Source organism: Fundulus heteroclitus, chromosome 10 (genome assembly GCF_011125445.2).
Source record: "Fundulus heteroclitus isolate FHET01 chromosome 10, MU-UCD_Fhet_4.1, whole genome shotgun sequence".
Taxonomy (NCBI): Eukaryota; Metazoa; Chordata; class Actinopteri; order Cyprinodontiformes; family Fundulidae; genus Fundulus; species Fundulus heteroclitus.
In genome coordinates this window covers 28504014-28524323 of record NC_046370.1, presented here as the reverse complement: position 1 = coordinate 28524323, position 20310 = coordinate 28504014, and the positions used below count along the sequence as shown (strand labels likewise).

Here is a 20310-nt window from a genome sequence, read left to right as displayed (position 1 = left end):
AAAAATCTACACTTATGTCAAGAAAAAATGGAACATTATTGCTTCAACAGCAAAAGAGCACTGCCTGTGAAATGTTTTTTTGAAATTTGCAAAATATTTAAACCTCGATTTCAACTCTTAAATCCTTTTGTAGTCCTTTTCATTTGGGATTGCTGTTCACCTGTTTTTGTTTTCTATGCTTTGATCTCCAAACTGTTGTATTGTAGCTCCTGTTGTATGTTCAGGTTTGTTGTCTTGCTGAAGGGGGAACCTTTATCCAGTCTTAAGTCCTATTCAGCCATTTAAAGGATTTCTTCCAGTATTGTCCTGATTTCAACTTAATTCATTTTCTTTCAATTTTCTCCAGGTTTTTGTCCCTGTGAAAGAAAAGCATAATGCTCCACAGCATAATGCTGTCACTACTGTGTTTCACTGCAATGGTCCTCCTGCAGCCCAACCCAGGAGGACTGAAAAGGTTTGGATTTCTAATTTAGATACAACTACTCTGAGGGGCATGAATGAGAGGACATATTGGGCTGCTACACGCTGAGGCTTCATCCTAGAAAGATGATCTTCAGCTTATTTGAAAGCTGAGATCAAACAGAGAATGTTAGGCCCTAGAATACCAAAATCTAAGCAGGCCTTCTATTTTTCTTTAATATTTTAATGTAGACTATATATAATTGCAGAATCGAGAAAGAGCAATCGATCTGTCAATCCCTTCCGTGTCCGGGTGAGGTTTCCCGTGCTGAATCAAATTAAGCCGTTACTCCTGGTGTTGCCCTTCCATCAATTCCTTTAAGTTTCAGCTTTGTAACCATACTCCCCTCAGGACCCAAAGACTTTGGTTTCCCGGATGCTGCCCAGCAGGTCATGGGAATAACGCCTCCGGATCGGTAGTTGGCATCGTTTATGGTTGGAACTACAACGCTATCTGATCGTCTTCGAACCTTCGCCTTTCGTTCTTGATTACTGAAAACATTCTTTGCAAATGCTTTCGCTTTCGTCCGTCTTGCCCCGGTCCAAGAATTTCTGCTCTAGCAGCACAATACGAATGTCCCTGGCCATCCCTCTTAAAGGATTTAAAGTGTATTCATTCATTCCAATGCAGGAAAGAGTCCTGCATTGTTATTTTTCATCTATTTTGTTTCCATATATATATATATATATACCAAATGGTATGTGCATGTGTGCATATATATATATATATATATATATATATATATATATATATATATATATATATATATATATATATATATATATATATATATATATATATATATATATATATATATATTATCTGGAATAAATAATATATATTATTATATTATATATATATATTATACTGATAATATATATATATATATATATATATATATATATATACATATATATATATATTTTTTTTTTTTTTTTTTTTTTTTTTTTTTTACCTATATATAAATGACATCATGCAGGCAATTTTCCATATAGCTAAATATTAATTTGTGGGTATACCCTAACCCTATGTATGTAGTTCACTTTCTAAAATGATCTATTTATTTAGAGGAGCTATAAGTAATACTGACACCCTATGGCTCAAATCAGTACAACAGCTTGCTAATCGCAACAATCTAAAATGCCGTTTTTAAACGGTGTGTTGCTGTTGTGAATTTTTACACAGGATAGGTATTTGATGTTGTATTCTGTTCTATTTCTGGTCCGCTTCTCTCACTGGCTTACATGTTAGCAGGCTGCTGCTCTTTTGCCAAGATAAAATACCAGATGCTGCGCTCTGTTCTGGGAACCCTGGTTGGCTGAGGAACCAGGAATTAAATACGGGCTACGCTCTGAACTGAAGTCATTCCCGACCGTACCTCTAGGTTTGAAAGGAGAAAAACGTGACCAAGACATTGTTGATGGAGAGGACCGATTGTTTATAGGTAGTGATGGTGAGATGAGGCCTCATGAGGCATTGAACCACTTGCTTAGTTCAGTGAAAATCAAAGCATTTATTCCTAAAGTACTTAAACACATTAAAAGGTCTTTCAGATCAGTACTTTGCTTCTCATTCACAGCCAATGGGACAGAAAAAAGTGTTTGTTAATAAATCAGTAAAATATTATAAATCTACTGGCACCAGTAGGGCATAGTAGGGAGTGTAAAAGTCAGCCTCCCCTTTTCGTATTTTCTGTGCTGACTTTAAACATACAGCTTTGGGTTGTTTAAAGATACAGAATTCTTAAGCAAAAAAAAAAAAAAAAAATCATCACAATTAATCGCAACTGTACCATAAATTGGTTAACTGTTTAATCTTTCTGAACAATATATGTAATCTATGATATTATAGAAGCTAAACATGGATACAGTTTTACTCAAAGTAATATATAAACACCATTATATGTAAACGGTTCTCAATAACTGAAATATTAATACTGATAACTGGACAAAGGATGAGTCCAGGAAAACTCCAGCCTGAACTCTGTTATATTTTAAACCCAGTTAAAACCTTTTTCTCCACAGAAAGTGTTTAATGGTAAAGATGCTCTAACTGCTCACATGTTCAGTGGAGAACAACAGACTGTGTTGTAAAATGGTGTATTTATTACTTTTGGCCAGCAAAATTAAAATTGTTTTTTTCATCAGAGGAAGGAAGGGCTGGAAAGAAACAAAAGAAAACAGAGCAGGTTATGAAAGAAGGGAACAGATTTAGATAATACATTTTTATAAATTTTTAAGAAAGCTGTCATCATAATCTAAATAAATATATTTGTAGGATCTTACCATTAGATTATGATTTAAGAAAATAGACTTTATAGCTGTATCTGTGGTTCTCTGAGTTTAAGAACTAATTTTGTCAGACGGGGCAGAAATTCATATTCATTTTTCTGAATATCGTAAAAGATAAATGATGATCATTATCTCCTCCAGCAAAATGTTCTTAAACTTTGTGTGTCTAGTGTATATAACTGAAACAAAATGTAGTAGCCTACTATTAATATTTTTTCTGCATCAAAATATCAAAGGTATAGTCCTTATCCTTTCTCAAACAAGGAGAAATAGAGTGAGATTTTAACCACTTTAGCTCCCCTTAGCCATGCCTCGTAGACAGTGCAGCAGTGTTGCTGACTTAGACACATCAAACATTTTCTATTCTGCACGCTGCTACACCTGCTTGTTAATTGACAGCTCCCTCCAAATGAATATATAAATGTATTATTGAATGCTGTAGGCTCATGTCTGATTCTTTCAATGTAGAGTCTGCCCCTCTCTGGACGACAAGAAACAGACCGTGGCACATTTGTGCTGATTGGTCCGTGAACCTCAAACGGGCGGGTTTATGTTCCTTTTTCTATCAACTATTGGTCGTTTTTGGTTTGCGGACGTTTAGCGCTCCTCATTGGAGGGAAAAAGGAGTCGTCAAAACTTCCTCTCTTCTGATTGGCTAAAGTAGCGAGCGGGAGCAGAGTCCCCTAAATTCGAATTTTCAAACAGGAATCGTTCATGCAGTGGTAGAGTTTAGGTCAGCAACTGCAGGGTTTCAGTCGTTAAAAACTTTCTTCACTAGCTTTATCAAGAAGTTTTCTACACTGTTTTAAGCACCAAACGTAAGAAGAATGGCTGAACCGTTGAAGGTAACTTTACAGACATATTTCTTCTCGTAACTTAGAGTTGCTAGCTTACTATGTTTGATTCCGAAGTATTAAAGGTGGTTAAAGTTAGCAAGCCGGAATCGTTTTTTAACGACCCGAACAACGGTTTAGCTCGGCATCCGAAAAGCTACAAATGCAAAGTATGAAATGTGGTCGAAAACTGTTTTTTTTTCTTCTCATTGTTAGCCTCCCAGTAACTCCACACACATGGCGTGCATTCAATAACAACATATCCTGGATTTTGTTCTATTGAGAAATATTGCAAACAATTACATATTTTGCTAACGGTGCTTTTTTAACGCCGGTTAGAGGGATTATTTTGCCCAGACATGCTTTAGTAGAGTTTATTTCTGAATTTGCTAAGGCCATAAATGCTTTTCAGTTCCTAAGTGGAACTGCAACGTTAAAAGTGTAGAATTCTTACATTATACACAAAATAAAGACTATGCTATTGGCGAACAACGCGGAAGTAAAAAAAAAAAAAGGAACACACCGTCACAAAATGTGCAGTCAGGCAACCAAAGAAAGCTACAAACAAAGATCTTTTTTCCAATTACGTTGTAACAGCAACACAAAGGAGTTAGCACTACTCTCCCAACATGAGCTGTAACTCTAACTTGATATATAAAAACAATCCTTCTCTCTTTCTCGCAGAGTACAGATCAATCTAACATTTCTCTTTCACGCAGCCTCTCATTTATCCACCCCATCCACTGTGGGTGTCTATCTTTTGGTTAAAATTGATCATATAAAAACATGTATAAACGTAGTTTGGATTCAGGTAAAGCACTATTTAATACTTGAAATTATTTTATAGAGTTATTTTTTCTTATATTTCTTTTTCTTTTGCATATTTAGTGTTTTTGATAATTTTCTGTCTTGTCAGTGTTTATTCTTTTCTCCTACAGCATACTTTTTCTATTCAATATAGTGTTTTAGCCTTTTGTTTATACAGTTATTTATATAATGTTTTTAATGGCCTATTTCTATAAAAATATTTATTTAGTTTTATTATTTTTTTAAACACTTGGAACAAAAGCAGTCAGTGATTATTTGTTTTTGTTTTTTTACCCCTTTTGTTTAATTAAAAATAAGTATCGATAATGGTTCTCATAAAATACCAGACCGATGAGTATTGTTAAGAGTAGGAGTATCGATAAATCCTTGACGATACCCATCCCTACTTTGAATAATATTCTGATTAATAAGAACAGTTCAGTTTCTTGTGTTAAATAGTCCTTGTTTACAAACATCTTGATCTACAGGGAATGTTTGTTGCTTGTGGTTAATGCAGAGAGAGGTCAAAAAGAAGTTGCAATTATGCTTGAAATATATCACAATTATGTTTTTTTTTAAATTGTTTTACAAAATCGTACGGCCCTACTATAGAGCAAGGACTCTAGCCAAAGCGGAAGTGCGTCAGCGGTCACCACAAGTGCTGTCCGTATATTGCAGTCAGCAAGGAAGGAGATAGGGAAAGGAGCCTGTGTGCTCCCTACCACGGCTAGTTTTGCCTAAGAGCTAAGAAGCCTTAAGGTATCCCACAATCCTTTGTGTAAAGTAACGTATCAGCACAGCCCACCTCTTGGAAATCAACAAAATGTCCAGAGAGAAGCGCTCGCGTACTTTGTAGTTAATTTTCGGAAGGCTTGTAGGCCTGGATTTGACTCGCATCATCGATGTAAGTTTCACGTAATGACGTTGGAGTTAAAGGCTGTCTGAAATCACCAAAGCAGTCTGACGCTCCTTTCATATCCACAATAGAGTTATTACTGGTTACCCTGTGAAAGGTCAAGAAACGGGAACTAGATGCTATTAAGTGTATTCGTATAGAACCGAAGTCTTAATCTCATTTGGGGTGTTTACAATTGACCAATACCATTTCATGGTGAAGCTTAATTAGCCATTGACTATTAATATACTTTTAATGCTAAATCAGGCACTTTATACCCCTCTAGCTCAAACCCTTTCAGGCATTTTTGTAGTATGCTGGGGGTGGTGTAATGTTCTAAATTATTATAATAAAAATCTCAAAAGTATTCAGACCTCTTTAACCTGATAACCCCAAAGAAAGTCCAGTAGGACAAGTTTTCTGCCCTCAGACGACACTTCATGACACAGTATCACTGATTTGTTCTTAGAAAGTGTAATTCGATTAGTCAGTTCAGTTTTATTATGATTTTAGGGCACAGACGGTTGTATATGGAAAATGATAACATGTAAAATCATACTTATATGCTGGTAAAACCTAGTTTTTAGCATAGAGCATTACATTATATAGTGCCACTTCAGAACATGTGCTGTTAAATGACACTGCAAGACAGATTCGGTATATTTACAGAAATGTATAATCAAATCAGTCCAATCAAAGAGGGAGTCACATTAAATTCCTAATTAAGTTTACTATGCCATTTGGTAAAAAGTGTCTAAGGAAGCTCATCCTATTGCATTGAGTCACACATTTAACAGCAATCCTTTCTTCACCGTAACTCTGACAGTAGAGGGTCGGTCGCATAGAGTTTAATGAAAGTGTGTGCATAATCAAATTAGAACATGTTTATATCGTGTCCTGCAGGCCTTTTTGGAAAACAAGCCGCAGGAAAAGGCAAAGAAAGATCCCAAACGGCTTTCGGTTGAGAAGATTTACCAGAAGAAGACTCAGTTGGAGCACATTTTGCTCAGACCAGACACCTACATAGGCTCTGTGGAGCCTGTCAGTCAAGTAAGAGATTACTGGACTTTTTTGTCTCACCCTTTGAAGATTTGTGTTACTTTGGTGGTGCAGGAGGTTGATTGGGAGTGCCCTGTGGAGTGCATCACTGTAATCACTAATTGGCATCTTTCCTCAGCAAATGTGGGTGTATGATGAGGACATTGGACTGAACTGCCGCGATGTAACATTTGTGCCTGGGCTTTATAAGATTTTTGATGAGATCCTTGGTGAGTAATCAGCCTTAACAACTAGAAAAAGATGAGTAATGTCAATCATCCCGAGTTATGTTGCTATTCCTTTATTGAGGTTTTGGGTTTTCCTCTAATAGTAAATGCAGCAGACAATAAGCAAAGGGATAAGAGCATGTCCTGCATCCGAGTCAACATCGATGTGTGAGTAATCCCTACTATCGCCAGTTCAGATTGCGAATTGATTTGTAATTCTAGCTCATAGTTTATTGCTAAGAAGTAGGTGGTAAAAATATATATATGTGCCTTTGCAGGGAGAACAACACCATCAGTGTGTGGAATAATGGGAAGGGGATCCCTGTGGTGGAGCACAAGGTGGAGAAGGTCTATGTGCCTGCCCTCATCTTTGGACAGCTCCTCACTTCCAGTAACTACAATGATGACCAGAAGAAAGTCACTGGTAAGATTGTTTTGTTTCCCCACATCTTGGCAACAAGTCTTTGGAAATAGAATACGGTAATATCAGAAGATGCTTTCCTTTTAGGTGGCCGTAATGGATACGGTGCAAAACTTTGCAATATCTTCAGTAAGAAGTTCACTGTGGAGACTGCTTGTAAAGAGTCAAAGAAGGTTTTCAAGCAGGTGGGGAAAGGGACAAATTCTACATGTTTGTATTATTCATTTCTGAAAAGAAAAGGCCTGTTTGACATCCGCTTGTTTTCCCACAGACCTGGTATGATAACATGGGAAGAGCAGGAGATACTTGCATTAAACCTTTTGAAGGAGAGGAGTACACGTGCATCACCTTCAGGCCGGATCTGTCCAAGTTTAAGATGAGCGTCCTGGACAAGGATACAGTCGCTCTAATGACCAGGAGAGCGTACGACATTGCTGGGTCCACAAAGGGCGTCAAAGTCTTCTTCAATAACAAGAGGCTGCCGGTGAGTTCCTCTGCGCCAGCATTCCTGATTCCCGGTATTGATTTTAGTGGTCGTTTCAGGTAATACTCATGATGATTTTGACTTGGGTTTAAAATGTGTTACTTTTGAGCATCTTCTTGTTGACATTGTCTCATTAACTTATCTAAGCTCTTTCAAAAAATCAGAAGTATCAGTTTTACTGCTACTCTGGCCTCTAGGTGCTCTTTAGATCAAGCTTTTAAGCTGGACAAGCAGGCCCTAGACTTTGTCCGGTTTTGGATGCAAAATCTAGATTTCTTAATTTGTTTCAAACAAAAAAAAAAAAAGTATCACAAACAGTAAAGTACTCTTCCGTTCCAGGTTACTGGTTTTCGCAGCTATGTGGACATGTATGTGAAGGACAAGGTAGATGAGCTGGGTGGTGCCCTGACTGTGGTCCATGAGGTTGTGAATGACCGCTGGGAGGTCTGCCTCACCATGAGTGAGAAAGGTTTCCAGCAAGTCAGCTTTGTCAACAGTATTGCTACAACAAAGGTAATGCCTCCTTTCTCAAGCGTACTTTGTTGTGTAGCAGACCTATTATGTATGGGTTGTTAGATCTCTGCCAGTTTCTTTATTTTTGAGAATTATGGCTTTTCTCTGTAATCAGTAATTTTTCACATTGCTTTATAAAACATCTGAAAAGCAATTTTAGGCTGAACCAGTGATCTTTCTTTTGGCAGCTAAGTACAGCTTTGGCTGCTCTCCAGGACTCTGTGTCATTCTGATTAAGACTGAAAACATATTCTGTTAATGGGATTTTATGATTTTCCTTTTGATCTTAGGGAGGCAGACACATAGACTATGTGGCTGACCAGGTGGTTGGAAAGCTCATTGAAGTTGTGAAGAAGAAGAACAAAGCCGGTGTGGCTGTCAAACCTTTCCAGGTATTTTAGCTAATATTTTAAAACCTGTTCTTACTGTTTTTCTGCCCCTTTAATCAGTGGTAAAGCTGGCTCAATGGCTCTGTCTGGGCGAGTTTAATCACTACGTATCCTTGTCCTCACAGGTGAAAAACCACATGTGGCTGTTTGTCAACTGTCTGATTGAGAACCCCACCTTTGACTCTCAGACTAAAGAGAATATGACACTGCAGCAGAAGAGCTTTGGCTCCACTTGTCCACTCACTGACAAGTTCATTAAACAGGTTGGGATTGAATAAAAATGTTAACGTATGCCTCGGATATCCAATGGTTTAGCTGTCTGTAAATACTTCTTTTCTGCTGGTCCTTACAGGCCACAGGATGTGGGATTGTGGAAAGCATCATGAACTGGGTGAAGTTCAAAGCTCAGTGTCAGCTCAACAAGAAGTGCTCAGCGGTGAAGCACTCAAAAATCAAGGGAGTGCCCAAACTGGACGATGCCAATGATGCAGGTGAGATGTTCCTCGCCTCCTCTTTGTTTTAAAAAAAATAAACCCACAGCATGCAGATGTCCAGGGTTAACCGTATGTTCTGGCAGGTGGGAAAAACTCCATCGGCTGCACGCTGATCCTTACTGAGGGAGACTCAGCTAAGACACTTGCTGTGTCTGGGCTGGGAGTGGTCGGAAGGGACCGCTACGGCGTGTTCCCTCTCAGAGGAAAAATGCTCAATGTTCGGGAGGCCTCTCACAAACAGGTAGAGCTCCACAGCAGTCTTTTTAGTCGAGCGGTGGCTGCAGACCTAGGCTGATGACTTAACTGTTTATTTTGTTAAGAAAGTCGGCGGCTCTTAAAGTATGAACACGATTACTGGTTTCATACGTAGCATCTGGAACTGGCCGTGACTTTTGTGGTCTTCATCTCCAGATTATGGAAAATGCTGAAATCAACAATATCATCAAGATCCTTGGTCTCCAGTACAAGAAGAACTACAGTGACCCAGAATCCTTGAAGAGTCTGCGTTACGGCAAGATCATGATCATGACAGATCAGGTGATTCCACTTTACACAGGACTTGATTATTTTCTAGCTATGAAATGTTCTTACAGAAGTCTTCTCATGTTTCCTCCTGGCCTATATAAGATTTCCCCCTGGCCTATATAAGATTTCTAAAGCTTCATTTTGTTTCCACATATTATTATGTGACTGGATTGTACTCATGTAACTGACAGGATCAAGACGGATCCCACATCAAAGGCCTGCTGATCAACTTCATCCATCACAACTGGCCGTCGCTGCTTCGCCATAACTTTCTGGAGGAGTTCATCACACCCATCATTAAGGTAAAGGGGCTCAAGATGTACTTTTCCAGTCTGAATTATCCATCCATCCATTTTCCGAAACGCTTTATCCCTGAATTATTTTAAGTGAAATAACTGACAGCTCCTGCACACAATTTTATTTAAGTTAGATTACAACATAACCAATAACATAGAGCAGTGATTTCTAGCAGGACAACCAAATTTATGATGGCACTGCCACCTAGTGTCAAAATCTCAGTCACTCAACTGAAAAACGTGTAGGTTACGCCTCTATTTATCATTTGTTTTCTTATTTATTCCTTCAATTTTATCTCCAGTTTTCCCTCCCAGAATTATCTCTATTAAAAGATGTTGGTGCAGTGTGACAATTGCTTTCCTTTCCTTTCCTTCAGGCGTCCTTCAAGAAAACCCAGCTGTCTTTCTACAGTATCCCTGAATTCGATGCATGGAAGGAGAGCCAGGCTAACCACAAATCTTGGAAAATCAAATACTACAAAGGTTTGTTACAAACCCCTGTGTGGTAGTAGAACACAGACAAAGTAAGCTGGGCAGTTCATGTCAACAATACCGTTTGACTGACGCTTTAGCTCATTGCTTTAAGTTCTTCTCTTGTGTCCGTCCAGGTTTGGGAACTAGCACATCACAGGAAGCCAAGGAGTACTTCTCTGATATGCAGAGACACCGTATCCCATTCAAGTACGCTGGCCCTGAAGACGATGAAGCTATCACCCTCGTAAGATTTTCCCATCCAGTTACATCTGACAGAAACATCACTAGAATGTGTCTTAATGGTTGATCTCAATATTTATTAGGCCTTTAGCAAGAAGAAGGTGGATGAGAGGAAAGAGTGGCTCACAAACTTCATGAACAACAGGCGCCAGCGCAGGGAGCACAATCTTCCAGAGGTAAGGTCCTAATGATTGATAAACTCACTGGAACTCGGCTATCTTCAGTGAAATGTGACTACAGGTGTTTACCTTGTTTTCAGGATTACCTGTATGGTCAGTCAACAAAGTCCTTGTCCTACAATGACTTTGTCAACAAGGAGCTTGTGCTTTTCTCCAACTCTGACAACGAGAGGTCCATTCCCTGCTTGGTGGATGGTAAGTAGTTATTTCTGAGCTTTTAAAATGAACTAAAGTCTGGGTGGCCTTACATGTTGGTGTGCTGCACCTTAAAGGTATGAAACCAGGACAGAGGAAGGTGCTGTACTGCTGCTTTAAGAGGAATGATAAGCGGGAGGTGAAGGTTGCCCAGCTGGCTGGCTCAGTGGCTGAGATGTCAGCGTACCACCATGGAGAGGTGCGACGCTCTAAATCAACTAACTGTTCAGTCAGATTACAATGTTGACACTTTAGAGATTACGTCTGCCATGAAATATTATTGTGGTTAAAGAATAATGGTTTTTGCAATTATTATTATTATTGCAGTTGTTACTACTATGTTATTAATTTGGCCAACTGTCAGCGAAGATGTTTATTTTCCCCGTCTGACTCTAACTAAAGGGTATTTATATGGGGACTCTTCACAATTTCCAGGTGTCCCTGATGATGACAATCGTTGGTTTAGCCCAGAACTTTGTGGGAAGCAACAATATGAACCTGCTGCAGCCCCTGGGACAGTTTGGAACCAGGTTGCACGGTGGCAAGGACTCAGCCAGCCCTCGATACATCTTTACAATGCTCAGGTTTTTACATGCTTTTACCAGTTTGGAGGGGAAGATGTTCCTGGTCATGATTTACAGTGGAACACTAACTGTGGGTCTTTTAATGCTTTTAGCCCCCTGGCTCGCCTCGTTTTCCCAGCAGTGGACGACAACCTGCTCAAGTACAACTATGACGATAACCTGCGTGTAGAGCCCGAGTGGTACATTCCCATCATCCCCATGGTGCTGGTAAATGGCTCTGAGGGCATCGGGACTGGCTGGGCCAGCAAGATTCCCAACTATGACATCCGTGAGATCATCAGCAACCTCGACAGAATGCTCAACGGCCAGGAGCCTTTGCCCATGGTGAGTAGAGGGAGTAGGTGTCTGAAATGTCCTACCCTGGGGACAAAAAGATTAAGAATTTATTTTTCTCCCATAGTTTCCAAATTACAAGAACTTCAGAGGGACAATTGAACAGGTGATGGATAACCAGTACATGAACAGTGGAGAGGTGGCCATCCTTGACTCCACCACCATTGAAATCTCTGAGTTGCCGGTCAAAACCTGGACCCAGGTCAGTCATTTTAAGTCCGGTCATTCTTTGAAGGGAGATGTTATTGATGCAGCTTCTGGAAAGACTGTTCTTTCCAAAATGGTGCATAAGTGGGAAAATGGGGGAAATATCTGAACATTTTATTCTAAAAAGTGTGGTGAAAAGCTAAATGATGTAATCAATTGTCACCCATCTACTAAGTAGAGTCAAGCTGTGTGTGACTGAATCTCAGAATAACTGCAGTTGTTCGGAGAAGGTCTCGGACATTTGTTCAACAGTTTGTGGAGAAGATTAAAGCAGCGTTGGATAATTAAACAACATCCCAAACTTTACGCATCTCATGTCACCAACATTGAAAGCGTATAGCACAACTGCATAAGCTAAATGCAGGGCAATCCTGTAAGATGTGTTAGAGGCTGTAAAATGTTTGCTATTGAGGGGAAGGTCCAGCCTTAACTAGAACAACGCTAACCGTTCAGCCAGATGTAATATGGTTTAGATTAGAGTTGTATGACGCGCTGCGTTGCAATTAGGGCTGCCTGACATTGCATATTGCAAGTTTTCCTAATAATGGGGGTAAATGTTGCAATAACAATGTACGTTGGGATAAATACTGAAAAATAAGGCGTTAATTTATCTCTGCTTTGGGATCATTGGAGACCTAGACCCCACATGATGAGTAGTCTGTTTAGCTTCCTAAAAACAAAACACATTTCCATCTGAAGCAGGTTCTAATGAAAATGTTGCCTCTGTGTGACTTGTGATAATTTGGGAATGAAGCAACTTACCTGTGGTTTCTGATCAACTTGACCATCTCTTTACCATCCCAAATTTTTATTTTGATATTTTTTTAAATTTTTTACAACAAATCGGTGCGCCTCGATCAATTACATGTAGCAGAAACCCTGGAATTTATTGAAGTTTGAAGTAGTATTGTTATAATGTGGAAAAAGGTTAAACGGGTAAAGAAAATCCAGATGCTATTACTTATTAGTAGGTTGCTATTACTCTGCATCGTTCTCAGAACTTGAAGTTTGTGTTAATGAACGTTTTATCTCGTGTGTTAGTCCTACAAGGAGAATGTTCTGGAGCCGATGTTGAATGGGACGGAGAAAGTTCCTCCTCTGATCACTGACTACAAGGAGTATCACACCGATACCACAGTCCGCTTTGTCATCAAGATGACAGAAGAGAAGCTGAGGGAGGTGGAGGCTGCTGGCCTCCATAAAGTCTTCAAGCTGCAGAGCCCGCTCACCTGCAACTCTATGGTAATGGCTGCAACACAGTCGCACACACGCCACAAATAATTCATTTAAAAATGTATATTGGACTATCTTGGGTTGTAAGTGTGTATTTTTCCCTATTTTAGGTTCTGTTTGACCAGGTGGGCAGCTTGAAAAAGTACGAGTCTGTCCAGGATATCTTTAAGGACTTCTTTGAGCTGAGGATGAAATACTATGTTCTGAGAAAGGACTGGTTGGTTGGCATGCTCGGGGCGGAAAGTTCCAAGCTCTCAAACCAGGCCCGTTTCATCTTGGAGAAAATTCAGGGCACCTTGGTCATTGGTAAGAAGCTAGTTTTAGTTTTAAGCCCCAAACATCGTCGCCGCTGGCAGACAGAAACCTTGTATCTCAAAATTGCCAGGGGGGCTTCTACATGTAAAATCTTACTCTTTAGTGACTCACTGTAAATATATGAATGAAAGATGTGAAGGGTGATAGATATATTTGACTTTTCAAGAAAACAAAAATGACTAAAAACTAATGCACTTTTATACATGACTATAATCTTTTATAGTCAGGTGAAACAGTTAAATTCAAAATTTTACCAGGTTGTATGAAGTTAGATTTTTTTTTTTTATGTTTTTGACTCATTCTAATAAATTATCTTAAATGACTTTCCTCAAAAGAATGAAAACCATTTATCTTGTAGAAAACAAGCCGAAGAAGGAACTGATCCGCATGCTACAGCAGATGGGCTACGACTCAGACCCAGTTAAAGCTTGGAAACAGGCTCAAGGAAAGGTGGGTCTTTTTATCAATCACTTGGCCAAAACATTGGGACAGTCAACCAGTGCTCCATTATCTTTGACTCTCTGGTGTTTTTTATTGGTTTTTTTTTTTTTTTAGAATGAGGAGGAGCTGGAAGATGTAGAGGAGGAAGGAACGGAAAAAGAGGACAACAGTGGACCTGACTACAACTACCTGCTCAGCATGCCGATGTGGTTCCTGACCAAAGAGAAGAAAGAGGAGCTGTGCAGACAGAGGGATAATAAGGTGACTTAAGTTTCATCTTCTGTGTTATGGAGTCCCATTAAAAAAATAAATTCTTTTTTGAGCCAGAAGACCTGTTTAGTTAAGTTTTGATTTTATCCCACATAGCTGACAGAGCTGAATACCCTGAAGAAAAAGGCCCCAGCTGACCTGTGGAGGGCGGACCTTGCAGCTTTCTCAGAGGAACTAGAGGTATTATTGTCTCTGTCTGTATTCTACATGTAAATTTGTAAATGCTTTTTCAAAAGTTGAAAGTTTGGCTTTTTTAGTGTTTTGGCTTTAACTCTGACTCTGCTTTCTATGTGTGCTTAGCGCCTTGAAGCAAAAGAAAAAGAGGAAGCCACTGCTCCTGTTAAAGGAGCGGGGAAAGGCAAAGTTAAGAAAGTGAAGCAGGAGACTCTGCCCACGCCGCAGGGCCGGCGCGTGATTCCACGCGTCACAAGCACAATGAAAGCTGAAGCCAACAGGAAGGCTGACCTGAAGAAAGGAGAAGGCAAGAGAGGCAAAAAAGTCAAGGTAAATCTGTTTTGATCTGGTATTAGAATACCTCAACATGTTGTTTTCTTTTTTCCTTTTTTTATTCCAATATTCTAGCATTAGTTGAAATACAACAAACTTTCTATTTTTACTCTTTTCAAAAGACTGAAGATGTAGTAATGAAGATGGAATTCGATGAGGATGCAGAGAACATGGTACCAGCTGAGGAAATGGGACTGAGTTCACGGCTGGCTAAGAAAACTAAACCAGAGGCCAAAGAGAAAGGTGAGAAAACCCCTTTAGTAAAAAAACAAAACAAATTTATTAGTAGAGATGCACTGTTGAAGCTTTTCTGGCTGATAATGATATGATTTAGTCTGACTGCACTACAATTTTGAGCAATTGTGACTATTAACACCGTATTATAAGCCTGGTACTTGTTTATTTTGCATCTCTGGATGTTTGAGAGCAATGTAACAGTCGGTAAAGTTCCCGTCCAGGAGAAAACCTCCCAGTCAAAATAAGCTAACACCAACTGTTAGCTTGATCCACACTACAGTACCTGGTTAATGGCTCCGCCCCTCCATCAAGCTACATCACACAATGCTCTTCACACTTTCAGTACCCCGTGGAATGGGAATTCCCTCAATGGAAGACGGCAAGTCGTGTCGCCATGTTTGATTACAGTAGCCAAAAGGGGACAAACTTGTTAGCTTATGTGTTTAACCCATCTGTCTTCTATATGAAGACGTGCTCTCGGTGGAGGAGTATAAAACAAGCAACGGTGACCGTAGATCATTCTACTTGCTGTTTTCTGTCGAAATGGAGGACCATCCATACTATTTGCCCAGTGAGAGAAGAGAAAGTAACCAAGAAAGGAAAAAAAATAACCGGGAGAAAATGAATATATCGGCCTATTTTGAAATCAAGGTCTTAAATTTGAGTTTGTGGCACGTCCCGTAACCCTGCAGTTATGCAATACTTGTATGTTTGGTCCTGGAATTGTCGATGCAACTAAAATGTTTTCCTCTTGCCTAAATACTAAATCCGTGTTGCAAAAAAAAATTTTTTTTAAATATATGTATATTAAAGAAAATGTCTCCCCAGCTCCTTCAAAGACTGGAAAACAGACGACTCTTCAGTTCAAACCTGTTGCCAAGAAGCCAAAGAAGAATCCGTGGTCAGATGAGGAATCTGAAGGCTTGTCAGGAAGCGAAATGGAGGAAGAGGAGGTGGCTGCCCCCAGGGAGCGCATAGTACGCAAAACTAAAGGTGAATCTGCTTAATGGTGATCACCACTATCCGTGACAATGGTTGCCTATGTTGGATAAATGTATCAGTGATAGTTTAGCTCATGTAGATGTTAATCACCAGGCAGATCAACATTTGTAGCTTCTAGATACATTAACTATCAAGTTTTCTCCAGCTGGTTGCTCAAGCTGCAGTTTCCTCCGTGACAATTATTGTTTAAATCCTTTCTGTAAATTAACACATTTCTGAAATGCCCCCTCTGTTATCTAACACTCAAGCTCCGGTGAAGTACAGCATGTCTGACAGTGAAGATGAATTTTATGAGAGCGGAAAGAAGAGCTCTCCAAAGAGGAAAGCTGTTATCACTGATGATGATGATGATGCAAGCTTTGCCCCAGAGCCCAGTGATGTCTCGGACATTGACGTCAAGTCATTAGCCCCACCTCCCAAAGCTCCAGAGCCAGCGTAAGTGTGACAAAACTGCTAATGCGGGAAATATTTTCAAAAAAGTTTTTAGAGCTTAGCATTTGATCCCTGTAATCTTACCTACAACTGTCTTTTCTGTTTAGGAAGAAGATGATAAAGGGCAAGACAACAACCGTTAAAAACCCCAAAACCAAGTCATCTAGTAAGTATTTGTGTCGGATACTTTTGTCTGGCGTGGAGCTAAAAATGTGTAGATTAAGAATTTTATATTGATTTGCTTTTTAAACAGCTTCATCCGACGATCCAGCGCCTGCAGCCAAGCGTCCCGCTCAATCTAAACCCAAAGAGCCGGCACCAAAAAAAGCTGCTCCAACCAAGAAATCCGCTGCCTCCAAGAAGGCAACAGGTATCAGAATGTGTCCCCAAACATCAAAGATGACATTATAAGAGTTTATACAGCACCTTGCATTATTCCCCCATTTAACTGAGTCACATGTTACTTTACAACCACAGAACCTTTGTATTTTATTGTGACTTCATGTGGTAACCAAGGCAAAGCAGTACATAGTTGTAAAGTGGAATGAAAATAAGACATGACATAAATAATACAATTGATAGGGTTATGAGAAATAACCCCTTAATTATCCTAGAACAAAAACCACACAAACACAAGTTTAGACTCTTCTGCAGAACGAGGGCAGAGGGACCAGGAGCGGAAGAGCCGTTCCATCACAGTCTTGGCTCATCTGCCCCGAGCCAGCTCTTTCCTACTGTCTTTATTATCAACTTTAAAGAAGGGACAAGGGGGTTACAACATGGGGTTTGGTACTCTAAAGAGGTGTAGGATTAACATACACAGCAAGACATTCCTCATCTGGGAGAAGCATCTGTTCAGTTATTGTTTTAACTGTGTGAAGTTAAAACAATAGAACATTCTTGCAAGCCAACTCATAAAACAGACTAAATGCCTGTAACTTAATAAAAAGAAAATGATTACATTCACATATTTCTAACAACAATTAAAGGGGTAGTCTGGTCAAAATCAGAATTCAAACTGCTGAAAGTACTTTTAAATATACAACTATTACATACTGTTCAATAAATGATAAGCTTTTTTAATTAAGAGTCATTTTCATTTGAAGGTATTTTTATGGGGGCCACCATCTTGGTTAAGAACAGTCCTGCCTCCTCCCCTGTTTGTGACGTCACTGCAGTATCGGCTGTCGAGCAAGTCCCAATGCCCTACCAGTCCCCTTGTAAATAAATGTTTTTATGCCAAAATAATTTTTTTAACCACTTAAACAAAGATAAACATGGTATTAAGCATTTAAATTTAAATTAATACTAATTTTACATTTTAGAGACATACAAAGACAACAAATAAGCATTAAAGTACGATTTATGGGTTGGGTTCTGCATTGTTATGAGTATGAAACTCATCTTTAGAACCAATCTCTGCTCAAAATGGTGATCTGTACCGCCTAACCTACTTTCAGCAGTTATCATCAGTTATTGCAATTGTAATCTGCAGAAAATACGGCCAGATCAGCTCTTTCTGAGTTTTCTCTGCTCCTGCTGTCACGATGAGCTGCAGTGCGATATGAGGTGGAGGGATATTTCAGCGTCACTTAGTTTAGAGCCCAAACATTTAACTTCACTTTCAGAAACAAGCCCAAAAAAAACTGCAACCCCGCAACTCATTAAATTGACAATCGACTTTAGAAAAAATAAGACCAAAGTCGTATAAAATAAGTGGACTTCACAACAGCGAGCACTCTTTCCAGGTTCGTCGTATCCCTCCGCCGCTCTGGTCAGTACACAAATATTACCGCAAATTCTACATCATAAAAAAAGAAAAACCTAGCGAAAATCCTCGCTCTCATGTCATCTTGAAGACATCCTTTATCTAAATGTTGGCTACAGACGACGTGTTTTCTCTCTGGCCAGAAGCACGATGGCAAATTCTCCCTCTTCACAGAGGTAATCCAGCAAAACAGCCCATCGTGGATGATGAATCGGAAAAGTGAAAAAAATGTTTTTTTCCACTTTTACCCGATGTACTGTTACATCCAACTGCCATGCACATGAGCATTGTTGCTTCAACAACAGCTCTCGCGAATTTCAATGGCGAAGTCCTCTGGAAATCCGAAATAATTGTCGATCGCAGCTGTGTCCAACAGCTCCTACAGCTGCTAATGCGCGGCAAACTGCCGTCGGCTCTCCGCTTATCCACGTCACAGGAAGTGATGTCAGGCGGCCATTACTGCCCATATTTGGTCAATAACGGTCGCCCCCATACACAGTGATCCAGATGACAATTTATGTTTTGTTTTTTTTTCTTATTGATTAACACTAAATTCATTAAATAACCACAAACGTATTAGTTTTAGTTATAGCTAATGATCCCCTGATTTTTCCTTGTTGACCGGGCTTCCCCTTTAAAAACTTTCTTTATATAGAAATCTGAAAAACGTTTGGTGTACATTTCTGTTCAGCCCCCTGTACTCTGAAACCCCTAACTAAAATCCAGTGCACTGTTATAAAAGCTTCAAGCTATGTTAGTACCGTTCCAATGTGAAACGAAAGCCAATATGTAGTTCAGTTTCAGTGCGACACTAGAAGCTACATTTTGGCAGCTACTGCTGACTTAAGTTCTAAAAAAACGCAAATGAAATTTAAATACGTGATGTTCAAACTTCCTGATTCATTTTTTCCCAGGTGAGAAACAGCCTTCTATTGTGGATGCTCTCTCCAAGCCCAAACCTCCCTCCAAGACTGCTGCCAAAAATCTTCTCAACTTTGACTCGAGTGATTCAGAAGATGAAGGGAACGTTGCAGCAAAAAAGACAAAACCTGCTTTGAAACGGAAGCAGGCAGTCAGTGACGAGTCGGACAGCAGCTCAGACGACCTCATGTCGCGCCTCAAGGCTAAACCACAGGTTGCCGGAAAGGTTAGTTTTGTACCATGAATGTTGTCAATGGGGATCTTTTGCCTTAAATCCTTTTTTTATTTTATTTATTTGACTACCAAATTATATTTTTGTAGAAAACCAAGAAGTGGAATGAAGATGATAGCTTCCAGATATCAGACCAAGAGGACGCAGCTCCTGTTGCCGTGGCACCACGAGAGAAACCCTCACGTGCTCGAAAACCTGTGACCTACAACTTGGACTCAGACTCTGATGAAGACTTTTAAACATTGTTTTAAGATTTTGTTGTATAGTAGTTTTAGCTTAGTTACAGCGTTGCTAGTATTACCAAAAGTTGCTTTTGTGCACTCAGTTGGAATAAAACTAAACTAATCTCTTACAATTTACTATAACCTTATAAAGAGTTTTTTTTTTTTTTAGGTGCTCTCCTTCACAGATTTTATTTCTAAAGTTCCTAAATCTACTTTTCGATTTGTTCTCCTGTTTGTGTTGTCTTGTAAATATTTCAGTGGTTTAAAAAAATAAAGTTTGTACAGTTTTGAAATCTTGTGTATTTTTTTCCTTTACCCCCGCCGTATTCACAAACATTCCTAAGACTAAAAGTAAGTATTGGTGATGTCATTTTAGGAGTAATTTTAATTTCCTGAATTTTAAGATTTTTACTTAGGTAAAAGTTATTCACAAACATCTTAGGCCTTAAGAGAGCTAAAGTGTTCAAATGTTAGTAGTGAAGAGGACTTTTAGAGAGCCTAAAAGTGTCTTAAGCAGAGAAGATGGTTGCAACGTGATTGGCTGATCCACCACCCAACAGTGGAGGAAATGAGTGCAAACGTCTTTAACAATCATATGATTAATATGTATCATTCCCAGAGTGAAATTAATTTGTTTCAGCTCCCTAGCAGGTTGTGATACTGGTAACATAATTTTGGGGATAAATAAATAGGAAAAATATGGAATAATTGTTAAGATATCAACTGGGTCAAGTGGAACGAACCGCTTGACCCAGACCAATCTGTCTGGAAGATATGATTGAATTTGACTTTGTAAAGGGCTTTGAGATGACGTGTTATGGATTGGCGCTATATAATGAAAAT

At 39.3% G+C, this 20310-nt stretch overlaps 1 protein-coding gene across 1 annotated transcript; it reads left to right on the top strand.

The window, feature by feature from the left end:
• Window positions 1-3446: 3446 nt before the first annotated feature.
• top2a (DNA topoisomerase II alpha) lies at window positions 3447-19760 on the top strand. Its single transcript, XM_036142449.1, has 35 exons — window positions 3447-3596; window positions 6190-6336; window positions 6464-6554; window positions 6656-6719; window positions 6830-6975; window positions 7060-7157; window positions 7244-7456; window positions 7796-7969; window positions 8260-8361; window positions 8484-8621; window positions 8711-8849; window positions 8936-9093; window positions 9264-9389; window positions 9569-9679; window positions 10051-10156; window positions 10282-10391; window positions 10471-10563; window positions 10647-10761; window positions 10839-10960; window positions 11197-11345; window positions 11438-11669; window positions 11746-11880; window positions 12927-13127; window positions 13229-13424; window positions 13792-13883; window positions 13989-14135; window positions 14241-14324; window positions 14445-14648; window positions 14774-14894; window positions 15717-15881; window positions 16139-16325; window positions 16430-16488; window positions 16576-16692; window positions 19005-19237; window positions 19333-19760. Exons 1-35 carry the CDS (start codon window positions 3579-3581, stop codon window positions 19480-19482), a joined length of 4743 nt encoding a protein of 1580 aa, XP_035998342.1. The 5' UTR covers window positions 3447-3578; the 3' UTR covers window positions 19483-19760.
• The last annotated feature ends 550 nt before the right edge of the window (window positions 19761-20310 follow it).